The 16,455-nt window shown below is 40.2% G+C and overlaps 1 protein-coding gene across 2 annotated transcripts in view; it reads right to left on the bottom strand.

Moving 5' to 3' along the window:
* Nucleotides 1-15,630, bottom strand: part of top3b (DNA topoisomerase III beta) — a 49,158-nt gene extending 33,528 nt beyond the window's left edge. Inside the window, exons 1-11 of one of the 2 annotated variants that reach the window (XM_037097947.1) lie at nt 15,284-15,630; nt 8,865-8,996; nt 7,879-7,985; nt 7,660-7,734; nt 5,678-5,874; nt 3,789-3,945; nt 3,586-3,699; nt 2,724-2,814; nt 2,079-2,233; nt 1,877-1,982; nt 1,474-1,620 (exon numbers count right to left, since the gene is read on the bottom strand). In XM_037097947.1, the coding sequence (XP_036953842.1) occupies nt 1,474-1,620; nt 1,877-1,982; nt 2,079-2,233; nt 2,724-2,814; nt 3,586-3,699; nt 3,789-3,945; nt 5,678-5,874; nt 7,660-7,734; nt 7,879-7,985; nt 8,865-8,996; nt 15,284-15,353 (1,351 nt within the window). In that variant the 5' untranslated portion in view covers nt 15,354-15,630. The remainder of the gene's footprint in view (nt 1-1,473; nt 1,621-1,876; nt 1,983-2,078; nt 2,234-2,723; nt 2,815-3,585; nt 3,700-3,788; nt 3,946-5,677; nt 5,875-7,659; nt 7,735-7,878; nt 7,986-8,864; nt 8,997-15,283) is intronic. The other variant, XM_037097946.1, reaches the window with a different exon arrangement.
* Nucleotides 15,631-16,455: the final 825 nt, after the last annotated feature.

The following is a 16,455-nucleotide window of genomic DNA, read 5'->3' as shown; positions in this document are numbered from 1 at the left end:
CACAGCATAAAAGGAATTGAAATGAATTTAAAAATCAATTAAAAGCCTGGTTAAATGATGAGTCTTGAGCCTCTTTTTAAAAAGCTCAACAGTCTCAGTGACCCTGAGGCTCTCCGGCAGGCTGTTCCACAGTCGGGGCCCATAACAACTGAAAGCCGCCTCCCCGTGCATTTTTTAACTAACCTGTGGTGGTTAAAAGGCCGGTGCCGGAGGACCTCAGGGTCCTCGGGGGCTGGTATGGTAAAAGCAAGTCAGATAAGTAAAAAGGCCCAAGACTGTTAAGACACTTAAAAACTAGTAAAAGAACCTTAAAATCAATGCTGAACCTCACAGGGAGCCAGTGCAGCAACTTTAAAACCGGTGTAATGTGCTCCCGCCCTCTGGTCCTTGTCAGCACTCGTGCAGCTGAGCTGGGCTGAATGAGAAACAGGCAGACTCTGGCTATATTCTTAAGATGGTAAAAACCTTTGTTATATTTTTGATGTGTGGAATAAAACTGAGCTCCGAGTCAAAAATCACACCCAGATCTTTTACAGATTATGATGGTCTGAAATCCTTTAACTTAAAGTTTCTCTTTCTGGCCTTCAGGATCAATAACTAAAACCTCAGTTTTGTCCTGGTTGAGCTGTAGGAAATTTGCTGCCATCCATGTCTTGATGTCTAAAATGAAGTTAAGAAGGGCACTAAGAAGGCTCAACACAAGGGTCTCTACACATGAACACGAGCACTGAGAACATTGTGTACACAGAGTTTGCTAAAAAGAAAGTTTTTATAACAACTCACCTTAGCAGTAGCTTGTTCTGCTCCCAGTCGTCATGGCAGCCGAGAAGCATCTATCTCAGAATGCAACGTAATCTTGAGGAAAGTTAAGGTGGAACGCTACTGTCTCACGTGACTTTTCTGGCTTTTTATTTTAGTATTGTTTCATATATAGGCTCCTTTTTCAACTTCAAGGTCAATGTTGTTTTTCGCAAAACAACAAATTATCAGCGCATTATATGGAACTAAGCTTTAGGAGCGTTCCACCTTAACTCACCTCAAAGTTACGCTGAATTCTGAGATCAATACTTCTCAGCTGCCATGACGACTGGGAACGGAACAAGCTACTGCTAAGCTGAGTTGTTAGAAAAAACTTTCTTTTTAGCAAACTGTGTGTACACAATGTTCTCAGTGCTCGTGTTCATGTGTAGAGACACTGGTGATACTACGAGCAAAGTGTCATGTTGTGTCGAGGCTTCTTAGTGTTTTAAAAATGGCGATTTTGATGCTAACCTAAAAGTGCCCCTTGCGAAAATACAGTAAATCTTAAAAGTGCCTCTTTTGTTGCAATTATGCTTTTACACGAAGGTTTGACTCATGTACATTCACAAAAAAAAGCTTTGGTTGCATTTTGGCGAGAGTTTCATGCAAAGTGCAAACTGCAGATCTGTAATCTGTAGGAAGTGTGCTGAACATGTGACCAGACGGCTTTACCTGCTGATATCAGGGTTTTGCCACTACATGAGAAGGCCTCCGATCCAATCTTGAAGTCTATGGTGGTCTGCAGGTAGATGCAGTCCTGGCTCACAGTGGCTATGAAATGGCGTGTGATGTACTCATATAGCCGCCAGCCATCACTTCCTGTGGAAGTGTAGAGAAGCAAAAACATGGGTTAGAACCTGAGCACAAAGGGGTCCGTGTTGGAATTTATCTGGTGGCTTGGATAAAGTAGTGTGTGCTGGTGATCAGTGTAAGGTTTTAAAAACATACTCCTTCATTAACTCTTGTTGAACAATGAATCATGAATCAGTCCATCATCAATACATCAAATACAATAAAATGACTACTCTAACAGCTGATGATTATTGATGATAATTTATTTAGTTGTATGACTAACCCAGTTCCGCTTCTGAGGCAGCACGCATTGGAGTTATTGGTGGATGGTCTCCAGCATCTGTTCCTTTCCTGGGTCGATTTAATCCATTTGAAAGCAGTGCCTTCACCTGATTAAGGAATGTACAACATCTTTTTAGAGAGATTATGTGTATTCAACAAGCATCATATTTAAATTACAATACAGTCAGTCTGTTGGCCCTCACCTCCTCTGCCCAGATATGGTTGTTGGTCTGCTGCTTCAGCGCTCCCTTTAGGTCGAAGTTCTCTGGGTAGTGCGTTGTCTCAGTACGTGGGTAGCTGATGTAGCCCTGTGTATACAGGCGCTCTGCAATCTGCATGGTATGCTGGGGACCTATGCCTGAACACAAGTTTATTTGGACTTAATTTGAGTAATTTGAGTTAGTTAGCTAAAAACTACAATGACCATCTGCTATAGCACATTGAGGAATGGTTTCATTGCTTGCTAGGGCTACAAGGCTCCGAAAGTGAGACTGATGAAGACTGTCTTGACTTGCAAAATTCTCATAAACTGACAGTCAACATGTGTACTTCATGAAACAAATTCAAAGGGTTCAAAAAATAATATGTCTCTCACGTTCACACGAGTATTGTGATGGGGTGTTTTCAATATTTTCTTACATTTCAATTTTGTGCCATCAGTACATAGTCTAAAAACACAACCATAAACAGAAGTGATGCTATTTCCAATCATGGGAAATTGAAACTCCAGGAAATGAGTGGGAAGGGTTAGGGTTAGGGTTATGTCAGGAATATTTAACCATTCACATAATTCATATAATTATCACAAACATGTTGAACCTCATTACAACTGATGAAATGATGCATACCTAAAGCAGAGCTGGCCACTCTCAACATTTCCACTGTGTTCAAGGCCTGGGGTCTCTGCTTGGCCTTCTCTTTCTTACTCACTGACTCCACCTGTATTAAGGAAGATCAACTAAGGTGAGCTCTGATTTTGGTTTACTGTGACCTGGGTGAATCATTCAGGTACTGGAATATGACTTATGTAACACAAATTCTCTTGCCAGCTGAAGTTCTCTTTGTCGTTTGTAATTTAAAAAACTTAAACCACTACAAGATCCATACAGACATTCTAGCCTTTACTGTACCAAAAATCCAGTATATCTTCAATCTTCAACAGGATCCTTGTCTAACCAATGCAGGAATTTTGAGACTAATAATGTCAACGCTTGATACACTCAAAAGCTCTAAGTCATATATAATTATTTTTGTCAGAAAAGCCAAAATGTATTAAATTAAATTATGTTAAATTGATCAGAAACTGTCTACACATTGTCAGTGTTGTAAATTACTATTCTATCAGGAAATGGCTGATTTTGAATGTTAATCTACATATGTTTTTCAGAGGACCACTATAACTTAGCAATTAATTGGATGAGAATAACAGGAGAATGATCCAGAACACAGCTTAATAAGAAGCTTCAGACAGTGGTCAACTGACCTAGATAAGTACAAAGACTGGAATCGGGGGACTAACTTTGTCCAAAAGTAAGAAAATGAACATACCAGCACCTCTAAAGCTTACTGATAAACAAGTTACATCACTTTTATTTTTAAATCCAAATAAAAAGTGACCTGAAAAAACAAGTATTATCATTGTAAGAATAAAAATATAGTATCAGTTGGGCTGCAGACACATTATGTTATTTAAAAAAAAAAAAAAAATACCTGGGCCTCCCTAGATGTCTTGGCCAGGTTGACGAACATCTGACCGACCTCCCTGTCGAAGACCCTCACCCTGTGCCAATCCAGTGTCAGTGGGCTGTCCTTCCCTTTGAAGACCTGACCAAAACACCCAAACATGTCCATGAATGGCACATGGACGGAAGAGATTATTGATTGTATGGGTGTAAGCGACACCAGAGCCTTACCTTCGCCTGGATGACCCAGTAAGTCTCTGGTTTAAAGGACTGGATCTTGTCATGTCGTTCCACGCAGAAGCCTAGTGTTGGGGTCTGGCATGGGCCGAATGAGATCAAGGAGGAGTCTAGATTGCCATACTTGCCCTGGAAGTACTTGGTCTGGAACCTGATATTTGGAGAACAAAAGACAGTCTAAGGTGACACAAATGCTTACCTTAGGTCAGTTGTAATCAAAGTTGTAGAGCAGGGAACATATCTTGTCTCATCCTGGACAAAACATCTGAAGAAATTTTGATTGTTATTTGTATTCAGTACGGAGTTCAAAACTCACCCAAACATTATGAATGCTAATGAAAATGTGCTTCGTTATCCTGTTCTATTCAAACAGGCCATACCAGGATTGTTGCAAGGGAGTCATGCTATGCGGGGTTGAGGTGAAGTCAGAACAAGTGAGTCTTTTGTGGAAAATGGCAAGTGACCCTGTTGTCCTGACATTGGTTAGTACAGCAGATGTAGTGGAGAAAAGTGCTTGCGCTGGGGTGTATGGCCTCACCAGTGTCTGGAGGTAGATGGGTGCAGTTCTGGGTGGTGGGGAGAGGATATCTAACCCTACAACAGCTGACATCATTCTAAACAGGGTTCTCCCCAGATAATGGAACGGTGGCGCAGCGCCGCTATACTGCTAGCTCAGCGCCACTATACTAATTTTCAATGTTAGCTGCTTTGTAGCGGGTGAGGGTGACGAGCGTCTGTCTGTCCGCCCCCAGTCCGATGATTGAGACGGTCTCTAAACCCCCCCCCCCGCTGCTCCTCCACATTGAGAGGAGCCAGCTGAGGTGGCGTCCTGGACGCCTTCTCCAGGAGGTGTTCCTGACATGCCCCACCAGGAGGAGACCCCGAGGAAGACCCAGGACACGCTGGAGTGACTATGTCACTCGGCTGGCCTGGGAACGCCTGTGGATCCTCCCGGAGGAGCAAGAGGAAGGGTCTGGGGAGAGGGTAGTGGGGGTGACGTGCTCAGACGGATGGATGGAAATGGATGGATAGATGGATATGTATATGCAAAGTAATAAAGTTCTTGGGTGGACAGTTAAAACAACAAAATGTAATGTAGTTAAAGCAATTCCAATAGAGATTGTTTATTTTCGAGTCTCAATCTCAGGTTGTCAGATATGGACACTTCTGGTCTCACATCTGATAAAATCCAACCCCCAACCAATGCTAAGGTTAGAGAGCTCTTCTGTGGGAAACATTGTTTGGAAACAATATGCACTACATTTGCATAAAAAATGAAAATCTTCAAAACACTTTGTAACTTTTTTGACCTTAAACAACAGCTTCAATATCATGTTGATGGTACAATGTCTAGCTGTAGTCTGAATGGTGTCCCTGTCTTAGTAACTCTGACACCCATCTCTTGTTTCTGCACTATGTAACTTCAAGAGAGAGTAGGATCACAGTGTTACATACAAGCTTACTCCAACATACAAGTTTTCAAGACACGACCTGCTACGACGTAATGACTTTTGTTCGTAGTTGACTTTTGTTTGCAGTTACGTTTGACAAATTGTTACAAACCTTGGATTTGTATTTATCTAAGTCAGTGGTGTTGCACTGACTCTAGGGGTGTGGTAGTGTTGAAAGTATTTCCATTTTCTGCTGCTTTATACTTACACTACACAACAATTGATCATTTTAGCTAGTAGTTAGTTTGCAAACTTAGTCAAACTTAGTAACGAGTTGATAGAATACTATTACTGACGTGGAACCAATCAAATAGTGTTGTGACTAGGACATTGAGTGAGACCACAGGGCAGTGGCTATTGCTGAATGCTGAATATCTACCATAATAATTTGCAGACTAACCATCGGTCTGTCCCTAGAAGAGAGCAATGTACCTGGTGAAGGCACAGCCAATGCGCAGATCCAGCTCCTGACGTGCATCCACTGACAGGGCCTCATTGCGATTGGGCTCTCCCAGGAGGTTCATGGCGTTCCAGATGTCAGTGTCAGTAATAGAGCTGAACTTGGCTCGGAAAACAGTCTGCTCCCTGACACTCCCCTTGTTCATCACTGGCTGGATTGCATCCAGTACCTAGGAGGCAAGAGAAGCTGTTACTGAGGAACAGATCAAACTATAGGTAACTATATTTAAATACACAGTAACCGCTTTTGATATGATCTAACACCCCTAAGAAAAACATAGCTGCAATGGCCTCTATGGGTGGGGAGGTAAAATTACAATATCAAAGTAGAAAGTGTGTAATTTCCATGTACATAGGTGTGGCAAAAGACAACAAAGCAGGAAAATATGACTCCACTATGTCTCTCTTTACATTCATTTTGTCCCGTTGTCGGCTTCAGCTAAGAAAGAAATAGTTCATCTCACACATCCAAAATTCTTAGAAACAGTGTTTCCCCTAGATTTTATTGTAGCAGCTGTGCTCTGAGTCGGCAACCTAGCAACACCGGGGTGGTCTGAGGTCATGCACCCCCCCCCCCCCGGAAGAAAATTTTGAAAAATAACCCTTTAAACGGTGACTACTGGTGAGATTTTTGAAAAAAAATAAATAAATTTCAGAATCAGAATCTAAGACATGAGACAAATTAATGTAGAAGTTGACATTACTGAGCATTAGAGAACTTTTTAACCTTTATTTTCTTTATTGTTATATACTTTTTTATGGAAACAGCATCTGTCTCAGAAGTCAGTGGGCCACATGACATGGAAGTTATTGAGAAAAAAAAAATAATTTCTGCATTAATTCATATAAAATAGAGGAAGCACTAAAATACAATAAAAAAGCTCTGTCTCATTCGTCCACTTAACTAATACAATCTGCTGCTAGTTTGAAGTCACTGGGTCACATGACATGGAAAATATTGAAAAAAATGCAATTATTTTGTAAATTTGTGCCAAGTAATGTAATTAAACTTAAAATCAGTCTTAAACTTAAAATCAGACTTAAAATCAGTCTCCAGTGTTTCAGCGCAAAGCTCTGGGAGGTGAGCTAAACGACCTCCTGCTGCTGACATCGGGCGAACCTCAGTAAAGTCTCAGCTGGACCCGACTGAATAGCCGCCAAATATACAACCTAAAACTAACTTTACCCCAGCTCGATGAGTCGCCTGTTGCAGGCTTGGAATAGGATGACAAAAATTTCAGTCACTCCACTTAAATGGAGACTTGTAGAATTTGTTCAGATAGCAGTAATGACAATAATAATCGATTCAAAGATAACTTAGGATGTAGTGCTTTCACTGTGTACAACTTCAATTCGCCCTTCGCCTGTGATATTTAACCTGCAAAAATCATCTCTTCTTTTTTTTTGTGGCAGTGCTGAAAATCCAGCAACAGAATGCATCTAGGGGAAACACTGACACGTCAGATAACCTTCCGCAATGGTTGCAGGCTCTTTTGTGGAGCTCTGCTTTGAATGAATTTCCACTGTGACAAATAAATGCAGAGTGACATGAAGACATGAATCAGAGGCACAAAAATGCTGACAGCGGTGACCAGTCATTATGTTTACCAATACCTGACCCATGCCTTGACCGCACAGTTTTTGGGGTGGTCAGTGACCACCCCAAAAAAAAAAAAAAAAACCAGACATGTTGATAGTTCACTCCTCCTCCTCCTCCTCAAAGGATAGAGAAGTACAGCCCATGGAGCAGCATTATTTCTCTCAACCCTGGACATGGCATGTTTGTTGTATAGTCAGCCAATGGTTGATGTCAGATCACAATTGGATCTCAATCAGGCACAATCATGAACAAATTTCACTACAAGGTGTGAATGCAAAGACTCAAGGACTGGATGTTATTTTGCAAACAACATATTCAGAGACAGATCAGCAGATGTAAATGGGGCATGATTTACCTCAAAACAGATGTTCTCTCCTTCTTTATCGCAGTCCAACCATAAAACCACATAGTCACAGCCTCTGGCTTCAACCTGACACGACACCAGAAACTTGAACGTGAACACCAGTGATAAAAAACATAACACAGTGGCAATCACCTGATTATACAGAATGCAATAACCATCAATGTCACATGATAAAAAATAAAACACTGGGTCAGTTGCTCTTAGGCCTACCTGGAGGAACTTGACCATGTTGAGTTTGGGGTTGGCCTCCTTCTTTTCAGTGGGAGCCTGGCTGAATAGTTCTGCAGGGTCCACCTTATCCCAGTTGTTGTACTTCCCTTGAAAGAGAAGAACCTAGCTCTTAATAGTTCCCTTCCAGTCCATCACTCCATACAATACATTTAATATGTAATTTCATGCCTCTGCATGATCTGTTGTACTTCATTCAACTTCTTCAGGAAACAGAAGTTATAGTTGTAACATTTAGTTGTGACAAGAGTTTGGACACTGAAGAGGATGGAACCCAAATCAAGCTGGAAGTTAATGCTTTTGATCCAGGCTGTTTAATACACTGACTAATCTAGAAACAAATACCCTCAAACATTGTATTTCAATCCAACTGAACAGTACTTAAAGAAAAACAACCATCATTTCTTCATTGTATTTCATAACATCATCTAAAATCTTTAAGAATCAGTTAAAGGCCCTGTGTGGAACTTCCATAAACATGTTGTTTTTAGTGACACCAGTGGCTGTTAAGTGAACTGCAGTCAGCATCCTGCTGCTAGCTCTCACAGGTGTGCCCACTGGCTTAATAGGCACATTCTACTTGAGCATTACTTGAGCATATTATGCACAAGTAATGTAACATTACTGGTCTAGTCAGGATAAACTCCTGCACTGCAAAAACCTGTGTAACACAGTAGTAACAAGCATCATGAACAGTTCATAAAAACACAATAGGTCAGTATGATAAAATAAGACTTGAATACTGGTGTTTTGCTTGTTTTCAAATAAAGTTACTGCACTGAATGGTTCTGGCAATAGGATGAGACAACGGAAATCTCACCTTGCTGTATCACTACAGCTTACAATTGTTTATTTCTCTAGTTAGTATCAGAATCGGAATAATCAGAATACCTCAAGTATGGAATGTATGTTACATAGAGGGCCTTTAAAGTGAAGGCTGAGCCAGACCTAATACTGATGATACCCACCAATGAAATCCAGACTCATCACATGTCCACACACAGACGTCATCTTGAAGCGTACAGTTTGGCCCTGGAAGCTGCCGGTGTATTCCAGCACTGAGCATGCTCCATTGAGTCCCTTGCGGCTTGTACAGTTTCCTTAAGTCCAAAGAGAACAGATGAGGTAATCATTAAAGGTGCAGGATTTTATAAGCTTCTGACCACAATGGAATTAAAACATTTCAATGCCCATTTAATCTTACAGGGTAACTCTCCAAATCTTACACATAAAAGTGTGTCTTAGGTTGTACTACTGCAAACGTGAAAAGGCTGGATGTAATCTGATAAATTCCCTCCAGTGATGGCACTTAATGACAACGACAAAGCTTTCATGAGGACAAACTCTTTTTTTACATAAAGGTCTTGTTTTTACATACAGGTTTATGTTAACATAAAGTGGTGTAGGGTGGAACAAATGTTTGGCAGGACACAAAAATAAAGAAATAGCTACCTACAGAATGATGGCAGCCTTTTTCTATGACATTTTCCTTAAGAGATTTGAGTCTCATCTCACTGAAATGCAACTTTCATGAATGCAAACTTTAATAGTCAGACTTAGAGAGGTCGAACATGGTGGTGGGTGAGGCAGGAACATGAGACCTCTGATAGCTGTGTCCCTTTTTCCACTAAGTGAAGGGGTGGTCAGGTTTGTGCCCTTGGTTACCTTGACTCAATGCTACTGACGTCTGCTCTGAATTTAATGATTCTTTCAAGGCTGAATGCTAATGACAGAGACAAAGGATGTAACAATTATGATGGTACACGCATGCACGCACGCACACACTCACTCACACTCACACACACTCACACACACACACACACACAGGCTGGTAGCAATCCTGATAAAGACAGCCATAAATAGAGGGCGGTTTAGATACAGGTCGCAGATCAACTCCAAGCCAAAGGCCACACCGGACACAGAAGACATCTCCTGTCATAAACCTTAGCCATGGAACAGCTCCAGGTAAGAAACTTGCATGATGTTGATGACATTGATAGCAATGATGACTGATGTCTCTGCTGGCCTCAAGAGGTGACAAGTTATGAGAGGCTTCCGAAGTCTGATGTAAACACATCAAGTGGATAGCTTTTAAAGTTACAATTTTTTGGTGTAAGTTAACTGGTTGATTAGAATATACTCATGTGTATCAAACAAAATGCAATAGGATCTGAAGAGTCTGCTAGATAAAAGGTCAGGGGATACATTTAATCATCATCAAATTATCAAATGTGTCTTTGGGGATCAAGAATTTCTGTACCGACTTTCACAATTGATCAAATGTATTGTGCATTCAGCTTTTGTTTGCCCTATGGGTCTATGAACAAGATATAAAAACTATGAGTACTTTTAGGCCTTTGGGGCTCCGTACATGACACTGTCTAAAGATGGCCAAAGGGGCGTGACTTTGGCTCTCCAGTAGGCAATATTGACTCAAATATATGCACAGTATATGCAGAGCAAGCACACCTAAACCAGATCTATTTCAAACAAACTGACAGTTATATCTAGCCAAATGTAGGGCCATGTATATTTTTAAAATTATTTGTAGTCAGTGTTAGTAATTAGTAGCAGTTAGGAATTAGTGACAATATGATTACCAAGTTTTGGTACTGACACCTAACAATACTGTCTTTGATCAAAATTTCATGTTAAATATGTGTTTATTACCAAGCACTACGTCCACACATTCCAGTTATTCTGTGTGTCCAGTTGTTGCGTGTCTTTCTGCTGAGCCTGCTGGCCCTTCACCAGTGTCTGGCCATGCCACTGGGCAGCCAGTGTGTGGATGAATCCTTCTGTACGTACAGCCTGCAGGACTACTACAGCCAGCTGGTGAACCTGCCCAGCCGTATCAACGAGCGCAGCATTGCAACCTGGAGCTACGTGTGAGTATACCTGCAAATATATCCTTTGTTATTAAGTTACAACCCAGATTAATACTGAAAGGTTAGCTGATAAATCCATTAGCTCATTGGCATAAAAAATGAAATGCTGGTCACAGAATTTTTTGCCATTTATATAATTTCAAATGTAGGATTTACATTGACTAATATCTCAATTACAAAGTTAATCTTTAGTGGCTGCCCTACATAAGATTCAACATTTGACAGCGTCTGGATATCAGAGTTTACAAAGGGAGCACAAGAATACAAAAGACAAAATGTGGCCTGCAACTTATGATCTTCATTAACAATTAATCAACAAATGATGTTCTCAATAAATCGATTCATTGTCTGTGCATCAAAGTGCCTGTTAAAATTCTTCCATTTTAGCAGAAGACATTAATTTAGGCAAACTCCAATTAAACACAAATAAAAGGAGATGTCCCGTGCCAATGTTGGTGTTGTTTCACTGATCGGGATCAGCAATTTGGCCGATTATTTTTTACATCGGAGTACAATTCATGACAGAACAGTGATGCATGCATAACGTTACTCTGGAAAACCTGTGAATAAAATGTCTACAGTGTGGAAATTAGATAAATTAGAAAGCGAAAGCAGTCCAGTGGCATCATGTAACATCTGCAATATGACTGTTGTGCGGATCGGTAACAAAAGAGATGTATTTAATACTACTAATACTATATTTGATATGGCAAATAAAAAACACTCAAAGTTATACAACAAGTTTGCTCTAGTAATACAGGTAAAGACATTGACGCAGCGAACACTCTCAGATACTTTCAAAGCAAAGAGAAATGTCCTTGTGAAAGCGTCATGGCCAAAAATATTACAGAGAGGGTAAGTGAATTCATCACTCTAGATAACCAGCTCATCTTCCTGGAAGAGGATCAGGGTTTTTTTTCCATCATCTTGATTTTTTGAATCCCCAGTATGCCCTACCATCTCGGCATTACATGACATGATTCCACTTTTGAGTTACAACATGCTGGTATATGCACAAGTTTTGTGGGTCCCATTTGCAGTAGCGCTGAGATCAGTAAGTGGCTGAAAATATGTCAATTGCTGCTCAGCATATATCGATCCCTAGACTGGTATACCAATCCTTGGAGTGGTATGTTGCTGTTATTCTGCTGGCATTCCACTGACACATGGCGGTATGTGCCGCTTGAGACTGTTATGCCATTGAAAGATTGTTGGATGGGTACTGCCCCCTGATGAATATGGCAAACATAATGCCACTGGGCTGGTTATATAGCAAGTGCAGCTGTAAATGTATACATTTTTTGAGTCTTTATTGACAATGCTAACTTAACACATTACCGTAAATTAAAGAATATATGCATTTCTGTTGTATGGTATGTTGTTGGCATGCAGACACTTGGGATTTTTGCAATATTGCAGTAAAGTAATATGTCTAAATTTCTGCCTACAAACCACTCAAAGCTAATGGAAGGGCTAGCCTTAGCTAACATGGCTAATGTTAACCCAACCACCATAGCCAGTCTGACTAATCAATAGATTAGAAACTATGAGCCAACCAACCATAAAATCTATGTCGTGGAACATTAACCATTGTGGCATATTACGTACCATGTTCACTGACTTTGAATGACCAGAATGAGCTGCTAATAAAAAGAAAAACAAATCAAATAGATGCAAATTTAGCCAGTATAAAACCTGTAGACTTATACCACTGGATCAGTTGGTATAACAATGCCCAAAGTCTAATATGCTATAACAGTAATCAGTAAAACTACCATGTGTCAGAATATATCCCTATATATATACAAGTCATATTTTCCTTTATTAGTGGCATATTCTGGTCATTCACGAACAGTGAACATGATACATACACACACACACACAGGTTTAAACATGTCGAATTCAAGACTTTTTAAGACCTTTTTAAGACCATTTTGAACTAAATTTAAGACCTACACAAAGTATGAAAAAGTAAGGAAAAGCGCAGTCCCAGAATTACTTAAATAATAATCTAAAATAACCAATTTTTTCCTTCCAAATCTGTTGCCAAAGCAACGGTGTTCAAAATCCAAAGCACCTCCACTTTCAACATCGGAGTTGAAATGAAGATGGTTTGAATGTTGCTTGACTGGGAGATAGCAGAGGCAGCACCGAGTTCAGGTCGAGCAGAGCTAGATGAACTTGGACTGGGAACTGGTGACAAAGGTGTACAGAAGTGTGTGATAGTGAGACTTCGCTGGAGACTTTTAGAAGCCAACTGGTGTTTTTCGGATTTTGTGTGAGACACCAGCGCTTTTACACCAAGTGTGCTCAAGTTGAGGGTCTTCTTGCAGAGCGTGCAATGCGCTTCAAATTCAGAAGTGTCCAGAGATAAAATTCTAACAGGCTGTTGGCAAAATGCCACTTGTGTTCCTGGATACTTCAGAAAGAATTACAACACACGGAACTAACTGTGAATTTCACCAACACATTTCCACAAAACAAAAACTAAAAAAAAGGTGACGACAGAAGCGTGAATGAATTAAATTAAATCTAATTTAGGACTTTTTAAGGCCTACAATTGAGACTGTCAAATTTTAGACTTTTTAAGACCCTGCAGAAACCATGTAAACTACTATTGCTCTTTATGAGCTGAGCTACAAGTTACTACATAATGCAACTCTGTCTATGGTCTTTGGCATGGGACTGGGATTTGGGATGGTCAATATGCCTGAAATTTGAAGAAATCCCTCTGGGCATATCTGTTGACTGACAGACCATGATCTGTTGTAATAGACCAGACTACTATTCTTAGATGAATAAATCATATGACTTCCAGTCACTGAAGAAAACAAGAATATTCAAGAAGTATTTTCAATGAAAGTCTTACAGTTATGGAGTAGAAGGCTGCTTTGCCTAACACATTTACAAAATGAGCAAATACCTGAATGAGCGCCTGTCTCTTATCACCCTTCTCCTCATCTCTCATCAGGGAGAACATTGACTTGAACCGAGTACCCCAGGTCATCCACGAGGCCAGCTGCCACACCGGCCATTCCTGCAGGGGGCTCGACAATACATTTGGTCTAGAGACCATCCCCGTGTCCCTGAGGATGCCTGTCCTCAAGAAAAACGCTGGCTGCTTCCCCACGTCCAGCTACTCTTTGGAATTTGAGCTCATCACCATAGCATGTATATGTGCTATCTCCAGGCACAGCTGAACAGGACTGACTTCTATCATATCAAGGACCTTAGGACCTTAGTGAACATCAAAAATAAGTGTTTGTTCTGACAAAGGACAGTGTGAAGATGGAGGTTTCTGAAAATCAGTCCATTTCAGTCATTGTTAATGTTAACCATTAGACACTGAAAATGTTACCATTCCAGACATGTCTGTTTACATAGTAATTAAAGACATTTTACATTACTGGTATCATTCTTGTGTCCATATGGTGTATTCTGATGGCCTCTGTGTCAAAATATTTTCCTGAATTACTTGAGGTCCAGCAACATAGACTTTATCTCATCAACAGTGTCTCCAAGTTTCCACAGAGACGGTAAAACGGTTAAAAACATTACTTCAGAGACTTGGCCAACATAAAGCGCAAAGCACACATTTATATAAAATAAAGAACGCATCAAGGTTAAGTGTCCCAATAATAACAAACTCTTGCATCTATGCAGTTCTTACTTTTCAAACTTCTGCCACAAGTCAGGGGTCAGCAACTTTTGCTATCAAAATAGCCATTCTTGCTCCCCTGACTCTGGAGGCGCGAGAACACAGCTTCAAATGTCTAAATTGGACCATCAAGGTTATAGACAGGCCCTAATGAGCATTCATGAATATTTTCACTTGTGGTAACTCTGTAGTGGGTTATTTATTCTAATTACCTTCTTGGCATTTAGAATACAATGATATCACAACTTGTGCAACAGTTTAAATGTCTGTTCTTTACATTGGAAGATGCTATAACGAACAAAAACACAAAAATAGCCTACATTATAATAAATCAAACATATAGAAGCATCCTAGCTTTAAAACAGTTAGAGTGAAATAAATGAGGCCAGTTTCTGTTGACTAGATTTCATCAATGTGAGGTAATCCTGTCTTTCTTCCTCAGCCGCATACAGCATTCAATGCTCAGGCCTGAGCATAAAATGCAACAGTATCAGTTCAGGTTCATTCAATTCACTGACTAATTCTAACTTGCTAGAACAGACAGTATTCTCTGTCTAACTCACTAGGCTTACAGCAGTGTGTATAAAGATAACCATCATTCACGTTCCTGTCATTTTTTGTCAAAGTCACAGGGAGCCACTGCAGAGGGACAGAAGAGCCACAGGGTGCTGACCCCTGACCTGCGTGTGCTAACATAATAATAAAGGTGTGTATGCAAACACAAAACGAAATGATATCTTTATTCTTCCCTGTCGATATTAGCCTTGATCTTTCTTTCGTCCTAAAGTTAAAGTCTGCCTTCATAACATATTGCATAGCTATAAGTTACATTTGTACTCACCTTTAGAGAGGATTTTGGCAATCGACTGAGCCAAGGACGGTTTTTCTGCAACCATCAAAACAGTTTTCATTTTGAATGAAGTGCTCACAGCTTCTCTATCCAACTGGCCGCTCGGTTCTTAGTATGACAGAATGCTCTGGTAGCGCAGTATTTTTCGCTCGGACCTGGTCACCATGTGCTAACAATTAGCACTCCCCTGTAAAGAACGTTAATTTTGAAGTTCACAGCTCGTTTATAGATTATGCTGTGAGGCAGTTTATAAAATGTTTCTTTCCGGGGTAACGTCGACTAAAGTGACGTATTTCCGGTGCGCGTCTTCCAGACTTGGGAGTCGGTTTGCAGTTCCTGTCTGCCGTCTTGCAGGCCGTCCTAATCACAGACATTTATACATACGTATATATGTATATATGTCTATATGTCTATGGTCCTAACTGTCTTCTCTGTGCTCCGAGAAGCGAGGATCGATTTCTGAGGAGGGAGGACTCACGAGAGCTTTTTTTTTTTTTCCCCCAAACTTTATTGGACAAACAATATGGCTTACATCAATCTTAACATTCCAAAGGAGCAGGTGCATTGAGGAGTGCACAGTACAGATTTTTCATGAGAGACAAATAAATGAAAAATAATAAAATAAAGTAAACAACTTTAGCTAGGGCTTTTGTCGCAGAGCATATTTTTCAAATAAATGTAAAAGTTGTATTGCATATTTACTTTTCATTATGTTAAGGGCATTGGTAAAAGAGAGAAGCTCGTTATGAAATACATAGAACCTGGGTTTCACATATATTTAGACATGTGTATGTAAAAATTTCCGAGGATGAGTATATTGTTTACAGAAAGTCCCATTCATTATTGTCCATAACAACTCCATAGATAATGTCTTTTTGAGAAAAGGGTTCAAGCCGGATCTTCGTGTGCAGCCAGTCTTGCATATCAGTCCAGAGCGCTTCAGAAAAAAATACATTGAAAAAATAAATGATCACAGGTTTTAATATCATCACAAAATTCACATTTGTTCGTTTCAAAGGACTCATGAGAGCTGCCTTCACGGAAGTCTTTCACCGGCCGACACGCAGTCATTGATTGGACGCTGCAGCGGATCAAACTGATCTGATAGGTCTTCTTCTTCTTCTAGTACGATTCCGGCAGTTTAGACGCTGTTTAGTGTACTA

The sequence above is a fragment of the Acanthopagrus latus genome, chromosome 5 (assembly GCF_904848185.1).
Source record: "Acanthopagrus latus isolate v.2019 chromosome 5, fAcaLat1.1, whole genome shotgun sequence".
Classification (NCBI taxonomy): Eukaryota; Metazoa; Chordata; class Actinopteri; order Spariformes; family Sparidae; genus Acanthopagrus; species Acanthopagrus latus.
Note: the sequence above shows the minus strand (reverse complement) of the source record. Positions and strands in the feature narration are given on the sequence as shown.